The sequence below is a fragment of the Xiphias gladius genome, chromosome 24, assembly GCF_016859285.1.
Source record: "Xiphias gladius isolate SHS-SW01 ecotype Sanya breed wild chromosome 24, ASM1685928v1, whole genome shotgun sequence".
NCBI classification, from domain to species: Eukaryota; Metazoa; Chordata; class Actinopteri; order Istiophoriformes; family Xiphiidae; genus Xiphias; species Xiphias gladius.
In genome coordinates, this window is record NC_053423.1 from 2035083 (window position 1) to 2060707 (window position 25625).

Below are 25625 nucleotides of genomic sequence, written 5' to 3' on the forward strand. Positions count from 1 at the left end.
TGCTGTGGTTTCAGAATGAATATCATTAAATCACATTATAAGCTCTGTCCAAGACCGTCAGTGGCCAAACACTGATATGTGATATCCAAACACAACTACTAGTCCTCAACAATGAGGCCAGCTTTCTGTTGGAAGTGTGTGCTGAAAGGAATTAGGCAGTTTGATAGCATCAGATCGGATGGCTCTACAGACATATGCAATATAGTGGATGGCAACGTTGTCTCAGGCTTTGACTAAGGTCAAATTTGAGTCAGACGTTCCACAGGAAAGACTGAGAACACCTGCAGTCTAAAAATGGAGGAGTAAACTGCTCGTTGGGGGTCATTATGCATTCTTCTGTTCACTATAAATACCTTAAGAGGGCAGTGAATATGAGCAAACCTCCATGCACAATGAATTTTTCATATTTAAATTTTCTAATGAACTTTCCAAAAACTAACAACAGTCAAGTTTGGGGTATTTTAAGTTTTATGAAAATACTGATAACTGAATAATTCGACAATAACCAATCAATATTCCCTCAGGAAAAACAGCAATAACAAACTTGTTTTACAAACATACAGCATACAGTATTTTATTACAGTACATACAGCATATACTGTATATCATTCAGTATGTTATACAGTACATACAGTATATATATGATTTTTGATCAGAGTTTAGCTATTTTGCCTAAAGGAAACTAAGAGAACTCTGGAAAATAAGTACATAAATTGTAAGCATATAAATCCCTATTGAAATAATAATCCCATACAGAGTAACTCGGGTGACAAAAATGACAGTAGAATGTCAATTGATCCATAAATAAATTATTTTTTAATGAAATACCCTAATTTGTTGTAGTTGACTCATTTTCTGATTTCGACAGGTTTCAGATTTCAGCAATAATACATATTAAAATTAACAATTTTGCTGGAACTAGTATCTACTGGAGAAACACAGTACTGTACAAAAGTATTAAGCAGTAAAAGTAAAAGAGGATGCTTTCAAAAGTAATTCCATGAGTAGTCTTGATGTATTAATTAACGTCTGACAAACTGCAGTAAACAGAAAAAAACCTAAATCATATCTATATTTGCTGTGACTGCCCTTTGCCTTGAAAACAGCAGCAGTTCTCCTCAGTGCACCTGCACACAGTTTTTCAAGGGACTGGGCAGGTAGGTGGTTTCCAAGCACCTTGGCTGTCTTGGTGTCTTCTGACTCCTTATGTAATCAAAGACTGACTCCATGATGTTGAGATCAGGGCTCTGTGGAGGCCAAACCATACTAATAATAATAATGATAATAATGATAATGATAATAATTATAATGATAATGATGACAATAACAATAACAATAACAATAACAATAACAATAACAATAACAATAATAATCATCATCATCATCATTATTATTATTATTATTATTATTATTATTATTACTCTCTGCTAAAAGTGTCTGGCTCTCAGAAACCATAAGACTTACAGACACCAAACTTGCAATTTGTAGTTTTTTTTTCTCTCAGGTATAATAACATTATAGTTTTAATAACATTCTTCTCACCAAAGTAACATTGCTGCAGTCCAACAGGGCAAGAAATACAAGCAGTCAAACAATCAGACAGGTTGTGAACAAGCCAGGAGCTTAGTCAGATCATGTTAAGGCAGGGATACACGTTAAGACCGTTATCCATATTATTTGGGTGTGAAAACTGATGGGAACAAGTTAACTGAGTCTGTTCCAGTCTTGGTCAGATGGTGTTGATAGTTGGCAGATAAGATCCTACTTTATAGTGTGTGATATGTAAATATCATATTCTTAGGTCTTCAGATCCAGTAGCTGCTAGTCATTCTTAGAAAGATTTTTTTTAAAGATACTGGATATTTGTGAATGATGTCTGCAACCAATGATGTCACTTTTGTGACACCCAAGGGAGACGTACTTCTGTGTGTTGTCTAATAGATTTACTCAATCGTAAGGTTTATACTCCTTCCTGTCTGTCAAAGACTACAAACTCTGTACAAGTTTATGGAAACAATCTTTGTGTGGTTTCTCCAGTTACTGTAGGTTTCAGCTAGTGTTCTGGTTTATCTCAAGTTTACACCACTTTATTTGGAGGTAAAACTGAAAGTGAACACATCTTGAATGTTGACAATAACCCCTCATTTTAGGAAAATCATGTGGATGTACAACTATGTTAAGTATAGTAGGTCAAAGTTGAACTGAAGAGTCGATCTATAAACTGATGAATATTTGTAACAGACACTTGAGAGAACACTTTTACCCATCACTTTTGCTTTTCCGAATAAATTTGGCTAACCTGGGGATTTGTTTACTACCTGTGATGGTTCATGCTTATTGCTATGCCAGACAACATAATCCCAGATCTCAGCAATTGACTTGGTGACTTGGTATCAGTAGAATTGATGGCCAAAACATAAAAATAAGACCCCTCTGTAATAAACTACAATTATCCTTTAAGCAACCAAAAGCATACAGTGGGTACTCCATCTCTATTTAGACTGGGACAAGCTATACTCTAATTAGCATTAAAGTTATGGAATGCAGCGCTCTGGCACTACACTAAGAAAACCTGTGAAACAGGTATAATAATATATCTGTAGTGTTAACACATTAAGCATGGTAGATTTACTAAAATCAGAGTACAGATTCAATTGCCATAGATAATTGGCATCTTATGAGTTGTATAGGCATAAGCAAACAGCTGCTGCACATTAGGACAAATATGCTGAGGCAGGTGGATTTCAAACACGCATGCACAGACACACGCACGCACAGACACACGCACAGACACACACACAGACACACACACACACACACACACACACACACACACACACACACACACACACACACACACACACACACACTTAACATGCTTATCTACCTGGAAACGATGGGAATTTAAAGTGCCCTCCGGCAACGTAGCAAATAGATGACATATAACCAAACTGTGTTTGCTCCACTAATGAGCAGACACCCATTGTTGCACGCAAACTGGCAATTGATTTCACATTAAGCTCCAACTAAGGGCAAAAGGGAAGGAACGAACTCTTCAGTTTCGCTGCTGGAGACTCTTGAAGACCTTCTAAACTTCACAGGAGTGCTACTTTCATTCAGCAAAACTGTGACAATGCACACATTCTTTCCTAATTATTGTATCTTAATGACACCTTTGTAATGGTTGTTGTGTATCGTGGGGAAGATCTTTGAATTAAACCACTGCTCACTGATGCAGACCCAGGGTTTTGTCTGTGTGTATCTGTGTGTGTGTGTGTGTGTGTGTGTGTGTGTGTGTGTGTGTGTGTGTGTGTGTGTGTGAGAGAGAGATAATGTGGTTTTTAATCTTCATTTATCTGTGGAAGTTGGGCTGAACACCCCTTTCTTCTGCAAAACTGAGCTTTACATTTGGACAGTTCAACCCTCTCATAATAACACAACCATAGTCTACTACTGTAGGGGCCTGGTACACCAGGATATATAATAGATTATTACAGATACAGTCCTTTCATAGAGTGAAATAGAAATACAGACATAAAATGTATGCTTGACACTATTATTTGCACCCTCTTGATGAATTTAAATTCGTTTCTCAAACAAAATAAAAAAAACAAAAAAGACTAATTTATGCATAATTTTCAGTGTTCACATGATCTGAATAAAGCAATGAATAATGTTTTACTGCATAAAAGGGGCTGATTGTTTCCAGTTACTTTTTCTAAATGGTGAAGACAAAAGAGCTGTCTGAGAGCATTGATACATTTTTATTCTCAAAAAACACAACAATCCAAGGCTACAATGCAATTGCCAAAGATCTTGAAATCCATCTTTCAATAGTTCGTAGTCTTATCAAGAGGTTTCACAATCATGAAACTGTTGAAAAAGACACTTCCAGGACATGGTGCTAAGATGAAACTCAATGAGAGAAGTCTGCGAAGGTGGATTCAGATTGTGGAAAAACACCACACAAGACATCTAAAGTGCTTCAGGCTGACCTGACCATACACTAAACCATGTAGGACTCCATAGGCAAACACCAAGGAGGACACTACTATTGAAAGAAAGGTCGAAAAAGGCAAGGCTAATGTTTGCAAAAACCTTCATAGATAAGCCACAGTCTGTCTGGGATAATGTTCTATGGACAGATGAAACCAAAGTAGAACTCTTTGGGAAGGCAGTGAATCATTTTGTTTATATGCGACAAAATGAAGCCCATAAGGAAAAGAATATCTGCTACCAAATATTGGTGAAGGGTGCCAATAATTGTGTATGGGTTACATTTTATGTTTGGTTACATTTTAAAAAATATGCAAGTTTTGTCTTTTTTTTTTTCTTTTGTTCAGTAACCTTGGACATTTAATTGAAATATTTTGATTATATAAAATTGGTTAATTTGCATTTATTTTGGAAGATATTCTAATTTCTGTACTAAAAGTTCAGGGGTGCCAATAATTTCAACCAGGACTGTATCAGTTCTATTCAATGTGGTCAGAGGAATCACTTGCAAATCCACAAGGAGTTTTCATATATAGTTCAACTTGAACTTTGACATGCTAATTTGCATCACAAGAAATATGTCTGGACAGTGCTGACATCTGACAGGACAAAGATGGAGAGTCCAAAACAGAGGAAAGAATCAAAACAGTAGCAGTGTTAGACCATAAATAAACTAATCCTGCAGAAGTATAAACTGCCGCACTAAAGCATCCCTTTTTAGTGGCACTTATTTGCAGTTAGCCATGAGACAGGAGTGAGTGGTGTAAATCTGTCTAAAATAAACTACTTTTGTTTGCTTGGGAGCTAGCTTGGCAGGCTATTTTGACTGGCTAGCACTAGCATGTGGATAATTAATTGGTTAGCATGGTACCTGCTAATTATTATTAGTTTGCAGGGCTAGCTGGCATGGCGTAGTAGCTCACAGCAAGTATTTACTAGTATCACCAAGTTTTCAGCACCACCTATTATGTGAGCATGTGCAAAATTGCAACATTTTGCAAACATTTTCTCTTTTGCTATTAAACCCATAGTCAGATTATCAATATCAATTTCTTTTCTATGTTCCCTGTACACCGACAGATACAGGACACGTTTAGCCTAGCTTTGCACAATGTCGGGAAGCAGGGGAATCTGCTAACCTAATTCTGTCAAAAGTCTTTAACAACTCCAGAACTCTTGTTTTATATTTTCCAAAATGTCGACCGTTACTTTAAGGATTCAGTTTCTTCTGTTGAGAGAGCAGGCTTCATTCACTCATTCAGTCAGGAATCAACCCACTATCTAACCAAACAGTTTTGTCTGGCAAATTGGGACTACCGGTTGGCTGAAGTGTCCAAAATGAACTTCTTGTCTCACCTACTATGGGCTTTCTGCTAGGGGTCAGGTAATTGTTTTGTAAATAACCTGACAAGAATATTTATTTTGGCAACACACATTTTTGTCAAACATATATATATATATATTTGTTTTAGGACCGATGTTAGAGCCACACTGAAAATCTACCAATTCACCACTATGGCCTGACACCGAAGGTTATGCCAAAGTGCCTTATGATGCAGTACCACAAATATCAACTAAATGGTGAATCAGTTTGGGGGTTATTTGTCAGTGTATTGTTTAAATTTCAGTGACTGCAAATCACTGACAGTGTGTGGAGTTTCTCAGAGTTCCTTCTCCGTTTATGTAGTTTTTGGTCCTACGCAACTGTAAATAATACTCAATTTGTGCAAGAATATAGTTAAGGATTTTACTTATAGAAGTCTCTTCATAAAGTCATAATTTCTCCTTAAAAATACAGAAAACAAATGTATCCCACAAGAAGTTCAACTTATTTAAATTTAATTTAACTTATTCTGTTGTGAGTCTTGGTGACAACTATGAGAGGCAATCTCAACTTAAAACAAGAGTTTATAGTTAGAGTCTACAGCCATGGTTGCAGCTCTGTGTAGCTGTAATAAATGCTAACCTCAGCAGCATGCTCACACTGCCGATGTTAACTTGCTGATGTTGAGCAAGTAATGCTTAGCATGGATGCAATGTTAGAATAGCATGTTAGAATGCTAACAATAATTAATTAGCACAAAACACAGCAAACAACGCTGATAAGAACGTCATTAGTATCTGGTCATAAACCAAAGTATTGGACAAACTGAAATTTTGACCTGATGATAGTGCTAGATGAAATGACAGAGTACTACCAAAGTGATTCATCCTGATGGTGACATGAATTTCTGCACCAAATTTCATGGCTATCCATCCAATAAGAATTGAGATATGTCAGTCTGGACAAAATTGGTGGACTAACATTACCATCCCTAGAACTACACTGCTAGTGTGGCTAAACATGACATAAAGAAGTACTTTTTGGGGTATGTTTGGTTGATTAAAATATGTCTAAGCCAAAAACATACAGCTGTGATTGTTACTGCTTGCTTGTCCCACCTTACATCCATCTTGTGCCCTGCTTGACTAAATTTCTATTTTCTGGCTTAAGTAACTGCCCAGGCAACCACGTCAATCATCAAACATCCATTCAGAAACCCATGGGTCACATCAAACACACATTGTCCATGGTTTTATACAGTCTGTGGTTTCAGCCAGCATTAGGATGTTCAACTATCCAGGAAGTGAGGAAACACATTCATCTGGCTGGTGTTTGATCCATAAAAGACATACTTTCTACATAATGTACCCAGTATTGTTCTCAGTCTCTCAGGCAATGTCTGTGTCACCTGCTACCACCAACCTCTATCTGCTCCCAACACTGCCCTTACGCACCCAGCCACTGCAAGGTCCTTGATGTTATCAAAGCAATTTGGCCCTGCTTTAATCATTGGGAAAATTGAGCAACCCCCCCCACTCCCACCCCATACCCCACCTCTCACTTTTGAAGCTGACAAATCCAATCACTCATAAAAGAGGTTATTGATTGATGTAATCTTATTGGAGGTGAGGTGGTGGAGGGGACATGATTGATTGCTTTTGTCTGCTACACATGTTGCTCTCAGTTGGCGATTTGTGCCCACTTTCATCTGGTGTTTAATCTCTGTGTGAAGTTCTCAGATCCCCCTTCCCGTCTGGCATCATCCTGGGACCCGTCCTCACTGAATGGGGCTGATGGCCCACAAATCTAAACTGACTTTATTTGATCTCGTCCACCTTTCCATCAGAATCGCTGTCACATTTCTGTCCAAGTATCATGAAGAGGAAGAGTCATCGCTCGAGGAACTGCACAGAGCCTCCATTCATTCATATAGCCTGCAGAAATATTCACTGATGTATCACTACAACTAAATTAAATCACACTGATGAGCACATAGACAAAACTATATTAGATTAAGTCTGTTGGACAGAATTGAAAATTATGTCTAAATGTGAGCTCTTTATATTGTAGAATGTGATAAGATAATTCAAGTTAAGAGAATCATGTTGAAGCAGAGGAAAGCAACAAATCTTACTAATGCTTGATTACTTTTATAAGTGGATTTTAAAAGTAGTAGTTCCAACTCCCAGCAATAGCATTTATGCAAAGGCTTTTTGCATAAATGCTATTGTGTCATAGTGTCTAACAGAATGAACCTTTTTAAAAACAGCAAATATTTAGTTCACATCTAGAGGAAGATGTGATGTAATCTAACAGAATGGTACATATAAGGCCCATTACTTAACTTTATCTGTAGAATTGTCATTGGCAGTTCATCAGCGCAAAGTATTGGTTTGACAACAGCATTGGAGAAAAAAAGCACACAAACAATTAAAGCAAGTCAATGCAACTTTTGCAAAGGCTATGTAACTCTAACCCTGACCCTCCCTTATCACTGAGGCTACATGTGACAATTATTAGATATTGGTGAATGCAAAAATGAAGTGTTACAGCAGTACGAGTCGTGAAGAGTCAAAAGTCAAAAAAGTGATGCTGTAATCTGTCTGTTATTCAGCAATTTTTACATGAAGTTTAGTAACATTAGCCTCCATAAGCAAATGGTAATACTAGACCAAGTAAATGGGACAGCATGTCTCAATTGAAGTGCTTGTCAGATCATCGAAAAACATCTGCATCCTGAAACTGACAATCTAATAAGCATGCGCTCTGCATCATACATGCAGTGATTGGCCAGGTGTGGACAACTATTCCGGTAACTTTTTATGTGTACGATCCAAGCTCAACACCATTATTGTCTTTCAGAGACTGTCTGGAAGCATGCGCTGTTATCCCCATTTGAAAGATTCTCACATCTTGGCCCTCATGATAATGGCAGGCCTTTTATTCCCACCTTTGACAGCAAATGTTCAGAGCTGCTGTTTCCCTTTTGTTGTCAGACATATACAAGTCAGCAACATATCAGCCAATAGACAAACTGGACAACAGACGAACTAGCTGCTACACACCGTAGCAACTAGTTTCTTTCAAGCATACCCCTGCTCTAACACTGACCAAACTTTGTCACTGTGGGCACATGTAACAATTATGTGATAATGCTAAATGCTAAAATGCAGAGAACAAGCTGATCATGTAGTGTCTGCTATACAGCAACATGGAGATAGTTTGCTAACATTAGCCACTATATGCTATTGAACACTAAGTAGGGGGATATCAACAAACCCCCTGAGTGTATTAAACCGAGCAAGGATGTGTTTTATTTAAATAGAATTCTACTTTTCATTTTTAAGAATTTTTTCTTTAAAAAGTTGCGTAGTCTTGCTTTAAGCATTAACATACCAGTTAAATGTGAGTAACTGGTTTATTTGTTTAGGGCATAATCATTCTGCTTACCTATTCTCATTAGCTTCTCTGTGGCTGAACCCCTAGAGGAGGAAATATTTAGAAAGGCTTCTGTTTCCACGTTCGCCATTTCTTTTCAAAGTTAAACCAGATTCCAAAAACAATCACAAAAATCAACATGACAGAAATTAAACACTTAATAACGAGACATGAAACTTATAGGAGTACTGATGCTTGTTGCTTCCCTACTGCTTTGTACCCACATTTAGGGGTTGTTGTATTGATAGAGGGTTTGTGGCTTGATTGTTGGTTTGTGGCTCCAAAAACTTCCTTTGTCTCCAGCAGCCCTGGTGTCTGAAACCAAGTGGCTGAAACAAGGCAGTGAATTTATCACAAGTGGGCAATGCAATTACCTTGGGAGTGGCCACGTGACAGAAATCAATATGACACAAAGCACTCAGCCATTGATTCTCATCCATTACAAAGTGTGCTGGTGTCTTTCCATAGAGAAGAGTGGATTATTGGACTTGGTAAACCCCCTATTTTTTGATTTACTGTTGGGTCATTGCAACATTATAAAAGAGTCATTGTTTTACAAAAGGGGGAAGTAATGTATTGATTGCTGAAGTTTCACCTATGGAGAAAGCCAAGTCAGAGCGACTGCCTTTATTAGCTCATCTGGACACAACTCATTCACAGCTGGGATGGAAGGAAGGGGGAGTGATCTCTACAGCTCTCACCTGGTGCTTTGTATATGAGTCAAGTTTCTCATGTTTTCCAGCAGGGGGCCTCAGTGAACTGGGTACAACACTATCGAAGAGTTGATTTCAGCAGCAGGTCTGTATCCTCACCTCTGGGGGACAAACTCAAGCCCTGACCTCTTCAGAAACTCAGTCTGCTCTACCAGTAACTTGCTCCAGAAATTCCACTAGAAACATACACAGCCTGCAACACACTGCAACTCCTTAAAAACAAGTCTATGACAAGGCAGTCAGTAAAGATATAAGGCGCCCATAGGGCTTTGTAGTTCATGTTCTGTGTGTAATGATTAAAAATTGGGGTAGGAGGAAACTGCAGTTAAGAGAGGATAAGTTAGAAACCATTTAAGGAGGAGGAGAAAGAAGAACATGTACCTCAGGAAGTAATTGAGCGGACCTACACTGTGGCAAATTCAGTGGGATAAAGAAAAGGGGAAAGAAGCTAGGGAGTAATAGAATTTAGCTGCTTGGCTACACTTCCCACACAACCCCAGTCCCAGCTCTTGTGTTTTCGGTTTTAATAGGGGGGAAAAAGGGTGAAGTCAGCAAAAACAAAATACCGCCATTAAATCATCTCCCCGGATCCGGTGTCAGAGCAGTAATGGGAAACGCACTCATCATTGTAAAGGTTACTGCTTTCCAGAACCTCACTGCTAGCTTCCCTCTCTCTTCGTCCCTAAGCTAATCTCTGGTTTTGCCGACTGCTGTTTAGTCACCAAAGACCCTGGGGCAGAGGATGAGGGATTGGGGCAGCTACAGTTTGGCACGGTCAGTTGGTTTCATCTTTCAGAGATGTCACCAAATGATGCTGCCACCATGTTGAAAACCAAAATGTATCCCTTTCTGTCTTCACCCACAATGGTTTAAAGAAAAAAAGAGCGTCCATACACTTGCATACAAAGTGCCTTTTGTTACAGTACCTTACCAAATTTTCACAGCCGGGGATGGCAGCAAAATATCTCAAGAGCTGCTGGAAATTTGACAAAAAACTCTGTGCATAAGGTGCGCCAACCAGATCTTTTAGCCTTGATCAGCAGATAGCTTCTCATGACAACTGAACAAACTCTAACAAATCTACATTACAACTGGGCAAACGCCATCTTTTGAAGGCTACAAAATGTGTCTGAAAGTTCCAGAAAGTTACCAGGAAGTGGACCTAAGAAAATCTGTAAAATTTCCAAGGTCAGTAATGAACCTTTAAGCTGAACTGCTGCCATGAAATTTGTCGTGGATCATTCCTAATATCTTTAGGTGTGCCACTTCAGGTTATCTTTACTCTGACACAATTACCCAGGACCTTTAAGATTGATGCTGACCAATAAATACATGCATTGTATTGTATTGGTACATATGTCAGGTGATAATCAAGTAGAAATCTTGATACAGAAATGCCAAAGATATGTTTGATCATTTCCAAACAGCGTCTCCATTACATAGACACAAGCTTATTTTTACACTGCATGCAGTTAATCGCCCCTTTGGAGGGTTGCTGTAAGAGTTGTATTTACTTATATTCACTTCCAAAAACAACTAAATATGTAATTTGTGCGGGGATGCCTCAAGTTTTGCATACATCTCTATGTGTTTGGTTCTTACCATCTGTGTTGTCATATTCCATTATGATGCAGACACACACAAAAAGTTTATATGATTACATAATTATTGTAGAACTCATCAATTCGTTATTATTTGTCTTTGGGCTGTCAGCTTTAGTATTCCATACTGTAAATCTAATTTTCAGAGGTCTATTTATTCTGACAAGAATCAGTCTGTACTCTATGTTGGCTGAAAAGCAACATTTCCCAACAAGAAGGCCACTTCCCAAGTGATAAATCACAGATGACAGAGGGCATTACATGCACAAACGGACCACCGCTGCTGCACCTTTAGAACCATTAATTAGCTGGCTGACACTCATTTATCACTGCAGCAATAAGGTGAAAAAGTCAAGAGTTTATTAAAGCTCAACTTCATTTTCAAGAGCTATAGGCCAGAGGCTGAGACACTTTACATACACAACAGCAGCAACATTCATATTCTTACCTCATACAGTATCGCAGTAACACAGTACACAATTAATATGAAATATTCCCTTAATAGCATGTCTGTGAACAAAGCTAAACATATGTTTGGCAATTAAAAGAAAATATGGTAGTCAGTTCAAGACTACATCACAAATCAGAGTTCAACTCTGTTCACAACACAAGCTTATGATATATAATCAAGTATGTAGTCACAAAAAGAAAAGAAATATGTTTGGCTTCTTCAATAAATACTGTACACATTGTCACGCTACATAGCTACGTAGCATTCAAATTCTACAAGACAACATCACTTATTTTCAGTTTTTAATTAGTATACAGATCTGGGTAAATAGATACAGTCATGCAGTGAACTGACACGCAGTCTTTGAGACTGGGTGAGTTTGAGTGATGGGAAAGAACTGGTCAGGAGTCAGCAAGTCATTCTGCACTGAGATCTCATCTCAAGAGACAAACCCATTGCGGTGTTGTTTGTGGACACATGCCAGAGAGGCAAAAAGCAGTAAAACTGAATGGGTCTGACTGCTCCCAAAAGCATTCATATTGGGCCCTGGATAGGCAACAGAGTGACACATGAGGGCAGAATGTGACACTTGTCATGAGCTCTGACAGAGTAGCAAGCAGCTGTTGTTTTGACAGCACTGACTATGGGCCACCAGGGACATAGAGACAAAGCTGGGGTTCTTTCTTATGACGTGTCAGTTTAACTGTCACTTCAAGTTATGGAGACAGAGGAAGACTTCTAAATGCCTAAAGACACTACAGACATTTGGACTAATATTTAAGTGCTATTACCACTAACTACACTAGTTTGTTTCTACTACAAATGCTTTATGGTAGCATTACTATACTGCTACAGTTGACAGACCAGAAACAGTTGGCTTTTCTATAAACAACACTGACTTTTCTAAACACTTCTGGTCCTCCACTTACTTAAAAAACACAACACAACACTCATATCTGAGAAAGCCTAGGTTCAACTGCGTTGCAAATAACCAAACTCAAACTGAAATTCTTAAGAGTGATTGGGTGGCAGATGACCTGAATCAATACTTCTGACTGGCGCTAATGAGAAGTTGTACAGGGAGGTCAAAAGTCCAAAGCACCAGCCTAGTACCAATGAAAAAAAATCTGTTGATCTAAAATATTTCACAATGTTTGACTCAGGTGAGCACCTAGAGGCATAGAGAGGAATAATTTGGGATTCCAAAATCAGATGATGCATTAGTCAACTATCGCAGAGAGTGCAGCAGTTGTATGACTTTTATAGCTCCTTGAGCTTTTTCCTGTGCTTCTCCACTGCGAGCAACATGATCAACAAACCAACAGTATTTTGCTCGTTTCCAACAGAATGAAGAAGCCAAACAAACTTAGCTGTCATATGAGCAATCAAGAAGCTCATCAGCCTTGGACCAATTCATTATGCACATCAACCAGATTTGAATGCAGTCTAAAAGATCCCATGAAATGGGCCCTTGATCTTCCTGGAAAACTGCAAAATACATGGAAACCAGTGCACCTTCAATGGTGACATAATGTTGCACTGGTGGGTATACTGTAACTATAAAACTTCTGCCTGTCTTATCAGATTAAATGGACTCCATAGCAATCTGACTTCTTCCCATAGTTGATAGACCCCTGGTTTATACTTAAAATTGATCCCTATCTGTCACATGTAATGCCCCAACATCCTATTTCAAAATAAAAATACATCACATTAAGGAAGTAATGATGCCATTCCATGGACCTTGTGAAGATTACAGGACTCAGTGTCTAATAAAGGATATATATGGAACAGTTGCATCTATCATTTGGGTCGATGGTGAGCTTTTATTTCATGGGCTACATAGGCCAGTATTGTGTTTACTCACCAAAATGTTTCAAGACATGAACTGTGTAAATAGATAACCCTTTTTTATTTAGTCATAACGTTGTATATGTGGACCTTTGCATAGATGCAACTCGAGCCACAATTGTAAAGAATAAAAAAATAAAAAAATAAATAAAAAGAATATTCAATCAACCAAGTTACTCGTAGTGTATACAAACAGTTGAGAGTCCAACATTAACCAAACATTACTAGCTCAAAGCAACCTTTCATACTTTGGATTCCATAAATCAGATTCAGACATTTCAGCTCAGTTTTCATTGGACAGTTGTTGGTCCAGTTTGGAACAGAGTTCGTTGTGGGGCGGCGTGACGGTCTCGTTCTTCAGCCTGACCCGAGCGCCATTCTTCAAACGCCTCAATTTACCTCTCTCTGTCTCTAAGCCAACGGTCATCTGTCCCGACTTTTTATGGGAGGTGAGGTGGCTGCCCCGGCTCTCACAACCTGTGCAATGCAAAGATAGAAAGAGTCAGGGCAGCACACCTCACACCCCGACCAGCAACCCTCACAACTTAAACCCTGCCTCAAGAGTACGACAAGCAAAACACAAACACTTTGGTATTCAAGCGTTAAGCTTTTTTCATCTATTTCCATAATACTGGTCTTGCCATGGACATGGTATCATTTTCAAGCTGTACAAGCTGTCACTGCATAGATGTAAATCAAGTTTATCTTAAGTATTTGTTTTCTTTTGGAGATTAGATTTTACCTTGGTCTTACCTTTATGTGGCTTTACATTAAAGCTCCCTGTCTAATCATACAGCTATGTAAAGAACTGCAAAAGAAACTAAATCAAAAAATTATTAAGGTAAGTAAAACTTTATTTATATAGCACTCAAAACCAGGGTTATGAAGGACTTCAAAGGTGATATCTTAAATAAAAGCCAGTATTTCAAGTCTCAAACAATAAGCCTCCGTGAACAAACACAGGCCATTTGATAACAATGGCCAGGTAAATATATTGGGGGATGCTGGGTGGTGAAATGACCTACCTTACATATTAAATTGAGTATATTTCACCATCAGTACAACAACAGAGTCATGTCATTGTTAAAAACATGCTGAGTGTCTCCATTTTAAAAGAATATATTCACAAAAAAATTCCAAGCGCTTCTACTTTGTTGTTGCCTTTGTGTAATTGTTAAACCATCAAAAAATGGCAAAGTCATTAGAACGCAGCACTTCCAGCACATATTTGACATTAAATCCTGCATGTAAACGAATGGATTTAGGGCTGCAACTAGTGATTTTCTCCATTGATTAATTTCTTGATTATTTTCCTGATTAATTGATTAATCGTTTGGCATAGAAAACATAAGAAAATAATTAAAATTTCCAAGAGCCCGAAGTGATATCTTCACAAAATGCTCTACATTTTTTGCTTTAAAAACAACTTATATGATTATATAGTTATCAAAAGAGTAGGCAATTAATTTTCTGCTGACGGACTAAATGTTTAAACTCTAGAGGGATTATATTCATTCAGTTACTGGAATGTGAAACATCTGTACAGACAGTGTTGATTTTCATTGACTCTAGCTTAACAGCTATTGAAAAAACAGCAAATTATATGCAGTTGGAATTTATTTGTGAGTGACTGAGTGACAGTATTTCTGCTAAAAACTAATTTAGTATGGCATGACTGCTGACTATGGTAGTGATGGAATTAGAGCTGTAGAATGTACATTGTTCTGAATATATCAAGACAACATGTAAAGATGGAGGAAGTGTTGATTTTGCATCAACGGCGAGCTAAAACAGGAGTGGGAGATGTACTAAAATGATGAAAAACAAGGAATATTAGGGAATAAATGACTGTCTTTAGTACACTGGTTCTCAAAAGGACCTTCCGGTTTTTAGCAATTTGTAGAATGGAAAAAGACGGGGAACAGTATTACCATTACAAATGATTAGAGTTATGCTTCAACACAACAATTCAAAAACTCATGAACTGGTTCCAGTTAAAATGAGTCAATGACAGTTTTGGGGAGACAGTGTGAAATTCATGATGGGAATTCTGTTCAGTCAGAGGTCTGGTGAGAATGGAGAAGAGATTTATGTAAGAGAATCATCACGTGAAAATGGGCTGACAAGGTGCCTGTTGTAATCTAGATTTTTTTTTCTCTGCATGAATCCAATGTCAAAAGAACAGAAGAAGAGGAATCCTGTTTATTAGATGCCTGACACCTGAAATCCCAAGAAAGGACCAGAATAAACTGAGCTATTCATTACACCCTAATGAACTGTGCAAATAAATGTGGCAGGTCAATATAGGGGGCCTATGGAGAAGATATCTTCAGCCCTCTTAGTCTGCACAGCCCAGGCGGCCATAGCCTAATGAAGACTGAAATTTAATCATCAGGAGGATATGGCTGCCTCATGAGATATACACACACACACACACACACACACACAGCATGTATAATAACCCCACCCCCCTGCTCCTTCTCTGACCCAGGCACCCAGACGCAGACGCAGACGCAAACACACACACAGACACACACGCTCTCTCACCTCACTAGGTTTTCGTTGTCGCCGGGTCCTTTGCAGGTTGTACACTCAGTCCTTGTGTCTTCTGCTTTGGGTTTTTTCTGCATTGCAGACTGCCGTTGTCGGCGTTCCCGTGGCAGTGGTTCCTATTGAACAGCTGATTAGAATCGGGAGCTGTATGGGCACTTGTTGGTGGTTGTTGGTGGATGTAATGGAATGAAAGGTTAAACTGGGGAAAGGTGGAAACTACACCGGAGAATTACTTCCTGAATGCAATTTATGAAAGTGACTACTAGGGTTAGATTGATGTGAATTCTTCACAGTCAATATCAAAATGGAGATTTCTGGATTTAAAACAGCTTTGCAGTTTTAGACAATTAGCTCTGGAGGGCAAGTTGAAGCAGGTTTCTCTTTAAATTTTATAGTCTAATGAGTACATTTCTTCCACACAACACTGGAGTGATTTCTGACTTTATATTAAAAAAATCTAATGTAAAAACACTTACTAAACTGTCAGGGGTAGATGAACTGTATTCACCAATATCTTATTGTTAATGACAACATGTCAAATATGAGCAAGATAAGTCGGCGTAAGACGAATACACTTGCATTACTAAAGTAAGTTAAGGAGGTGAAAAAAGCAAATATCAGTGAAAGTAATAAGCAGAGTTGAACTGGTTCATGAGGAACTTGAGTATGTCAGTAGCATGTAAGCTAGAACAGCAGCAGTAGTTTTCTGTAGCAGTATGAAGAGACACACCTCAATTTTATCGTCTTTGTCTTCACAGATGGGAATTCTCTTCCTCTTCTGTCCTCTGGTTCTCTGCGAAACACAAACATTTCACTTCTAAGTAGTGTTCAAAATCATACTGCAGTATAACTCTAAAGTTAAAATTTTCAATTTCATTCAACACTGTTCTGAGTGGGTCAACACCTTCAGATCAGGGCAAAGGTGTAATTTTCCTTTTTCATGGTTTCATTTAATTTACTCACTAAAATCTCTGTAAAGTGTCCCCTGACTGTGTAGCTGCTATAATCAAGATTAGAAAAGTCTCTGTTGATAAATATGATCTAGGTTGCCTTCAGTTATTACATTGCACTCACAGCAGTATGTTTTACAAGATGCAACAAGTTATTTGTGAACTTTTTTTGCCCTGGATTATGCCTCTCAGACAACAAACCTACCCTCTGATTTACGAAGCCATAGGTAACCAGTGAGGAAGCTCTGCAGTCACTACTCAGGTAATAAAAAAGTACTTCTACATCCTCTGGATATTTTTCAGGTAAAGTAAATAATTATATGAATATTCAATATTTAGTTTGACACTTGTTTTTCTCCTAAAAAATAATATTACCATTCTCATTCTCTACAGAGATGACTTTTGTGTGAGCGAGTTTGATAGTTCATACATTTTTTTTCCCATCTTGAATCTTGAGTGATGTATTAAAGGTTCCATGTTAAGTGACTCTTAAAATCTATTAGTCACACACGCCAGTAAATGGCTGTTGTAAAAGGGGGAGGCACCACCATCTTTGCTGTCAGTAAGCACACCTTTAACCCACTGAATGTCCGGCTGTTGTTGCTCATTTTTGCTAATAAATAAATATTTAAAATAAAAATGAATAAAAACAAATCACAGCCCTAGTAGTGCTATGGAGCAGTGTTTTTACAAGTGGCTCCGTTTTGTTTTGTATCATGCACACGCATGAGGGTGCACATGCACAAGCATAGTATTGGGCAGGTGATGAGCAGTGCCTGGTGTTTGCCAGGCAACGTGTTTGGAGCTCTGCCCAAAGTTGTTGAATTTTTATCTCAGACCAGAGAATCTTTCTCCTTATGCTCTCTGAGTCCTTAAATCCCATTTGGCAAACTCCAAGCAGGCTGTCATATGCGCTTTACGCAAAGTGTCTTCCTTCTAGCTGCTCTACCATTAAGGCCTGATTGATGGAGTGCTGCTGAGATGTCATCTTTCTGGCAGGTTCTCCCATCTCTGCAGAGGACTCCTGAAGCTCTGTTAGAGTGACCGTTGGAGTCTTGGTCACCTCCCTGACCAAGGCCCTTCTTGCCCGGTTACTCAGTTTGGGTGGACAGCCAACTCAAGAAGAGTCCTTGTGGTTCCAAACTTCCTATATTTCACAATTAGTGAGGCCGCTCAAAGCTTCCGAAATGGTGTTATGCCTTTGCTCTGAGCTATGCCTCGCCACAATTCTAATGCAGAGGTCTAGTGAAAGATCTCTGGGCTCCATGGCTTGGTTTTTGTGCTGATAAGTATTGTAAATAGTGAGACCAGACTGACTACTTTTCTAAATAACAGATTTCAGTTTTTGATTTGTAAAACATTTGCCAAAATCTCAAAAAAGATGTTTTCACTTTGTCACTATTAGATATTGAGTGTAGAGAGATGGGGCAAATTGCAAATTGAAATTTTATCCATTTAAAATTAAATGTACAACATAATGTAGTAACATTTTGGTTGTAATTCATAAATGTTTTATATGGTATTTTTGTTAAACCATTTGAAATAAAGCTGAAAGTCTACACTTCAATCACATCCAGATGGCTTTGTTTTAAATCCATTGTGATAGTGCACAGAGGCAAAATTACGAAAATTGTGTAACGGTCCAAATACTTATGTACCTATGTAACTATATATACACTCACCAAACACTTGATTAGGACTACCTGTTCACCTTTTTCGTGCAATTTGTCCTGCAATCATGCAATCATTGTTTGAATGCCACAGCCTAATAAGCCATAATGCACCGTGTCACAAAGCAAAAGTAGTCTCAAACTGGTTTCATGAACATGACACTGAGTTCACCTTTGGATGGGGGGATACATTCCACTCAATAAGTTGGAGGAAAAAGCTGATTGTTCTCAAGAAATGTGATACTACAACCAAAGCCGGTAATGTTTTGGTTCAGATTATGAGGGAGCTGAGCTGATCAATTCAGTGCCTCTCTGTGGTGTAACCACTAATCTCTTACTTTCAACACATTAATGCAGCCAGACTCGCAGCATTACAAGCAAACCACTTACGCAGCTGGTCATGCTGTGGCACTAAATATGACTTCTGAACATGCCAGACCATCAATCACATTCTTTCTGTGCAAGCTAAACAGCACTGGATGGACGTTTAGCAACACTACCATATACTACACAGGTCTGAAGTGTGCTATTTCGTCACAGGAGATTGAACAGAGCATGAAAGGATATAAAAATCAAACATTTCCTTCTTGCTGCTAGCAAACTAGTGTTGGAGCTGCTAAGCAGGGTTTAAAAGGGGTGGAAAAATCGACAACATATTTAAACAGATTGTGAAAACAATTCCATCTGTCGCCTTTGGCTCGCCATCACTTGCCAGATGGAGCATTTATCATTAAGAATGGTAACTGCAAGAATGCTGCCAGTTGGCTCCTTCAGACCTTCACCATTTCTCCTGCGAATCAGCACCAAACAAAAGGCCTGACATTATTTAATAATTTCTCCATTAAAGTAATGTCCGTTAAAGTAATCTAAAAGGCCAGGCAAAGCAGAGAGAGGTTCAGTAGCTGGCTCAGCTGAAAGACGCTCAGCCACACTGCACAGCTAATCTCAGGCTCTGCTCAGGTGAAGAAATTAAAACTGCAGGCAGTTTATAAGTACGGGGCAAAATCAATCTTTTAATTAAGTACATCAGTGCATCTTTAACAAGCATGAATCATTTCACACAGGATTAGAGAAATTAACAGAGCATACGAAGTGGTAGTAACTAGATATATTAACTTAATTCCCATAATTTCCTAATGATTAATGGCATATGTTCATATGGGAGGTTTTAATGTTAGCACCGGGGTGGGCAGTGGCAGCAGTAAATCATATCCCATTACAAGGAGCATTTTATTGCCAGCTTCAGTTACCCTCTCGAACCCTAAATTCCCCCTTAAATTTACCCTAATTTTCTTTAATGTTAGAAAATGGCTATATCATTGTATCCAATAAATGCAGTCTTTAAGAGGATTCACTCTTTTGCACTTGTGCGCATATTATTTTTTGTAAACAACATTTAACTACAGTTGAAGTAATTACAATTTTTTGACAATAAAAGAATAATAAATGGCAAGGTGGAAAAAACACCTTACACAAAGCCCCCCCATCCCCCAATATTTAATTAAGGCTCTTTTAGCAGCATTTACATTGTGTCTATGTGAATAAGTCATTCCTCCGCTTGTGTTGGGAACAGCAATTTTTAAATCCTGCCACAAATTCTGGACTGGTTAAAGTCATGGACATGAATATTGAATATATACAGTAAATAATCAAAGCTGAAAATACTACCATTCTGCACGGGAGTTAAACGAAGTGAAAGAGCACTAAGCACAAGCGGTGGCAAAGTGTCCAATACAGTCAAAGTGATAAAAGAAGCTTTCATTGTTCATGGGATAAACAAATTATGATATGAAATGAGTTGAAAAATCATTAATAAATCTAAAGACTAATAAACCCTTCTCTGTCAAAACCTTTATTGCAACCGACCATTCTCAAAATGAATTCTCTTTTTATTTATTTATTTATTATATATTTTAAAAAAATAATGATTGAATAAGGCTGAGAGTAAAGGCTTTATCTGGTCTATCAAATTTTACAGTTACAGTTACAATTCTGACGGGATTCAGTTATGTAAGACACAAGTCCCCGTCTTCACACAAGGTTAATGTCAAACAAGACCTTCAGGTGTGTATACATGTTTATAATGTGTATTATTCCAACCTGAGACTGACTGACTTTTGTTATTTTGACACCAAACATCATCGTTAAAAAAATGGTTTTGCAGTTTAAACTTATTTCATTTTCAGAACTATCTACTTGTGCTTGAACAAACAGCCTTCACTTAATTAGCGCATTGATTAATTCATGCATGAGTCGCATCATGGAGGGGGAATAACACCTGCTGACAGTGAGAAATAGTTACCATTAAAACTTATCCATGATAGAGTTTGAAAAACACAGGTTGTGTTTCTTTTACATCTCCCACGTTGAAGAACAAATGTGTGTTAATGAACTGTCCTTGCATGAAGCTCAGTCTAGCTATCTTCAGCAGGGCTGTGTAAAATCCGACAGAGCGTTCTATGGAACATTAATTTTAGAGTGGCGACATTACATACATGCTAAATAAAATTCAGCTCACGGGTTGACTTTAAAGGTTTTACTCTAGTAGGCCACAAGACCCTCAGTGTCATCAAGGTGGTACTGGGCCATTTTGGCCAAATATGTGTATGTGTGTACTCACTCACACACACACACACACACACACACACACACACACACACACACACACACACACACACACACACACACACACACACACACACACACACACACACACACACACACACACACACACACACACACACACACACACACACACACACACACCCCATAGCCTCGGAGGCCAGCAGGAGTTCAATTAGCCAATCCTGATAAATTGAAACTTGGCTTTAGAGAAACACAACTGCTTGGGTGCCCTGGTAAAAGCATTAAAAATGCAAAGCAGGGCCCTTTTAGCGCCTGCCATTGCACGCCTTGCATTTGAAGATAAATGCTGCACTGAAGTGCTTTGCTCGGCTGGCTGTGGCTCCAAAAAAACAGAAAGCTGCTTAATGTCTGAGAGTTTCTCAGCACATGCCTAGACCAAGGGTTTCCAAACGTGAACAGAAAAACACATTAACCCAGACTACAACTGTGCCCCAGCACTCATCTATTTCCCCTCAAAGATGGATATAGTGCAGAGTGTGGAGAAGTGGCTGGGACACTCCTCCTTTTCTTTGTTAATTTCTCTATTTATAAAAGAGACTGTAGACAGGAACAGCTTCAGTGGTACTGGCTCTGCTGTGAGTATCCAGTCACAAGAGAAGAGTTCGCTCAAGTCCCAGGTGAGTGGCACTGGGTCACACATTGACAGTGGAAAAACAAAAGAGAAGTGAAAGAAATCCCCACCTTCCCTCCTCACCACTGAGCTGTCAGATATTAATCTGGAGGGTTTCTTGAGAGAGTGAGAAGGCAGTTCAGTATCGCAAGATCAGAGCATGGTAGGTACAGATAAGTAGGATCCAGTGAGGGGTGGAGAGAAGGCTCTGTTCCCTCTCACAGCTAACACAAAATGTTACACCACAAGCTGACACAGTCCACATGCTGTCGCTTTTTTATGGACAATGGAAAAAGTCAGAGGGAAACCACCAGAGGATTTATGGCAACACTGACACAGTCGTAGCCTAGAGGACTTTCAAAATCACGTGAATATCTACCGTCACAGGTGATGAACAACTGGACATTAATTTTGTGAGTTACTGCAATAGTATACATACTATTAGGTCCATAAGTATTTGGACAGTGACAGAATTTCGTGATTTTGCCTCTGTATCACAATGGACACGAAACAAGGCCATCAGGATGTGACTGAAATGTCGACTCTCAGCTTCAGGGGTTTAAGAAAAATATTGCAACCCTTTACTGCAGCCGCCTTCAGTTGTTGTTTGTAGGTCTTCTTGCCTTCAGTTGTGTCTTCAGTAAGTGAAATTCATGCTCAATTTGTTTGAGGTCATGTGACTGACTTGGCCTTTGAAGAACATTCCATTTCTTTGCCTTGAGAAGTTCTTGGGTTGCTTTCACAGTATGTTTTGGGTCATGATCCAACTGTACTTTGAAGGACCATCATATCAGTTTTGCAGCATTTGGCTGAATCTGGGCAGATAGTATAGACCTATACACTTCAGAATTCATCCTGCTTCTTCTATCAGTCACATCATCAACAAATACCAGTGACCCAGTTCCACTGGCAGCCATACATGCCAATACCATAAAACTGCCTCCACCATGTTTGTCAGATGATGTGGTTACTTTGAATCATGAGCCTTTCCTTTTGTTGTCCATACTCTTCTCTTCCCATTATTCTGGTAGAAGTTAATCTTGGTTTCATCTGTCCAAAGAATCTTGTTCCAGAACTGGGCTGGTTTTTTTAAAGATGTTTTCTGGCCAAGTCTAATCCAGTCTTTCTGTTCTTGAGTCATACAAGTTGTTTGCACCTTGTGGTAAACCCTCGGTTTTTACATTCATGTAGGTGTCTCTTGATTGTAGACTATGACAATGGCACACCTACCTCTTTGAGAGTGTTCTTGACCTGGCTAGATGTTGTGAAGGGGTTTTTCTTCACCAATGAAAGAATTCTGTGATCATCCACCTTTAGTTGTCTTCCGTGGTCTTCCAGGTCTCTCGGTGTTGCTGAGCTCACCAGTGCATTCCTTACTTTTTAACAATGCACCAAATTGTTGATTTGGCCACTGTTAAAGTTTCTGCCATCTGCCTGATAGGTTTGTTTTGTTTTTTAAGCCTAATGATGGTCTCCTACATTTACATCGACACCTCTTTAGACTGCATATTGAGGGTTCCCTTGAACAGCTACCAAATGCAAATTCAACCCTTTTAATCAACTCCAGACCTTTTATCTGTTTAATTTATCATAAAATAAGGGAAAAGGCCAAACCTGGCCATGAAAGTGATCATTTGTCAACTGTCCAATTACTTTTGAGCCTCTGAAAATTAGGGACTATGTATAAAAATAGCTGTTATTCCTAAACAGTAAATGCAATATTTCTGATAAAACCCTTAAATTAAAGCTGAAAGTCTACACTTCAATCACATCTTAGTTTCAAATCTATCGTTGTGGTGTACAGAAGTGTCACTGTCCAAATACTTATGGACCTAACTATATCTGTTGTTTATTAGTTGGCTTATCATCACTCTATATTAAGTCATATTTAGACATTCAAGATTGTGCAAAAAAAGAGATTGAAAAAAATGATTAAAAGCCTATTTTATTTGATGTTGAATTTATATTACGTGGTAGAATGCCAACAAAACTTGGTTTAAGAATGATATACATTTATCATTTTTTAATAATTTTAATGACCTTTTCTGTCAAACTTATACCTTCATTATGATTACAGAAAATCATATCAATGCATGCAATACTGGAAAGAAATGACACGGAACAGTTAAATCATGGAAAATTACATATAAATGTACATTTAAGTAAATAAAGGTATGTTCCTAAACTTCCTTAATAGAGAATGTGTGTTGTACTTTTGGAATTATCTCCCTTTTTTGTATGTTATCTATTATTTCTATGTCTTGTCTGTGTGCTCTTTTTTATTGTCATTTATTTGTTTTTTAAAAATCTCATCTTTGAGTTTGTGTTGTCAAATATGACTATAAAAAGATTAAGTAATAAAATAAGTTTGCTCTTGACAAATTACTGTTCCTTCATGCTAGTAATTAGGCTAATTTGTCTGACAATCTAGTACTTGGAAAAAAAAAAGAAAAAGATGCTTAAGAATAAATTTAAAAAAGATGAGTTTGCTTACAATATCTCCCAAGGCTAAAGTTTGTTTTTTCTTATTTGGGAATTCAATTAGTGTGACATAATGAAGTTCTCTTTTATTTATTGCTTTAATTTAGTTGGTGCTAATAGGGGAAATAAAACATGTTCCCTGTAGGTGGTGCATGCTTTAAACTGCTAGTATACTCCATGAGACCTGCTTGTTGGATGGTCAAATTGCTTTGGAAACTCCTGAAAACTGGATTGTTCTGAAACCGACAATCTCACTTTCACACCTACTTCACGCAGTTTATTGGTCAGCTGTGCGGAGGTAAGAAAGGAGCCAAGGATTGAATTTCTCTCTCTAGCATTCTTTTTATATTTTACCACTACTTTCTGCTGCAGCTCAACATTAAAACATTGCCCATGAAAATACAAATGAGTATTTTGTACTAAAAAGACTAAGCTTGTAAAATAGCTACTAATAGATAAATTTATGAAAACATATATGGGTTTTTGTTAGCCATCAATTCAGAAGTGCATTAGCTACAGCAATTTTAATGGCCAGTATGAAAAGGAGGAATTATTACAGCAAGCAAATCTATTTCAATGTTCATAAGGGTACCTAACTATTGTTTAAGACAGACTTGCAAAATTGTGAATCTGTACTTTAACTTCTTAATAAGTTTGGACAGGCTTATAATGGAATCTGTGGTAAATCCTCTTTCTCAGTCTTTTAGGGGTTTTATCTTAATTACTGTCAAGTGTAGAAATCTTTTGATTATTTTTCTTTATAAAACCACACAAACTCAGGAACTCCATATCATTTTGTGCAGTGAATGCAGACATTAGAGCTTTAATTCTGGGGGTGCCTGATGCTTTGTATACCTGACTGAGCTGCAAATTGAGATTTAGCAGCAGACCTTTTGACTTTTAACACATTTTTCATTTAAAACTATTAGACTGCCCTACCGAGACAATGCAAATCAAATCTAAAGTCTTGCTTTATTCACATGAATTTGACTCATGGAGTGGATTTGGAGCCCAGACTGATTTAAAAACTTCCCTCTAGGTAGTGTATTAGTATTATTCCCCATCAGGCTCATTCCTTCTTTTTTCTTGTCTCCTGCCTCTAATCAAATTAAGTGTTGTATCACTTCAAAGGACAACAAACAGTTTTTTCATTCAAGTTGGAATATTTTTTATACATGTATCCTGTCTCCATTCCACCACAAGGAATCCACATCTCTCTGTGCTTATCCACTGAATTTTGTATTCAGTCTCACTGCCTTTTGTAACAAAACTTTTATGACAAATGTTGATTTATTGCTCAGGGGAACACACTATTAACTTGTGCTACCTTGTGATAACCTT

At 38.1% G+C, this 25625-nt stretch overlaps 1 protein-coding gene across 9 annotated transcripts in view; it reads right to left on the bottom strand.

Annotated features, from left to right (window-relative positions):
• The window catches only part of phf14 (PHD finger protein 14), a 105790-nt gene that overhangs the window by 31923 nt on the left and 48242 nt on the right, over positions 1-25625 (bottom strand). For 3 of the 9 annotated variants that reach the window (XM_040121499.1, XM_040121498.1, XM_040121500.1), the window contains 2 exons: positions 16658-16720; positions 15922-16043 (listed from right to left, as the gene is read on the bottom strand). In XM_040121499.1, the coding sequence (XP_039977433.1) occupies positions 15922-16043; positions 16658-16720 (185 nt within the window). Of the gene's footprint in view, positions 1-677; positions 1248-11445; positions 13852-15921; positions 16055-16657; positions 16721-25625 lie in introns of those variants that run through there. The other 6 variants (XM_040121506.1, XM_040121503.1, XM_040121505.1 and 3 more) reach the window with 5 other exon arrangements.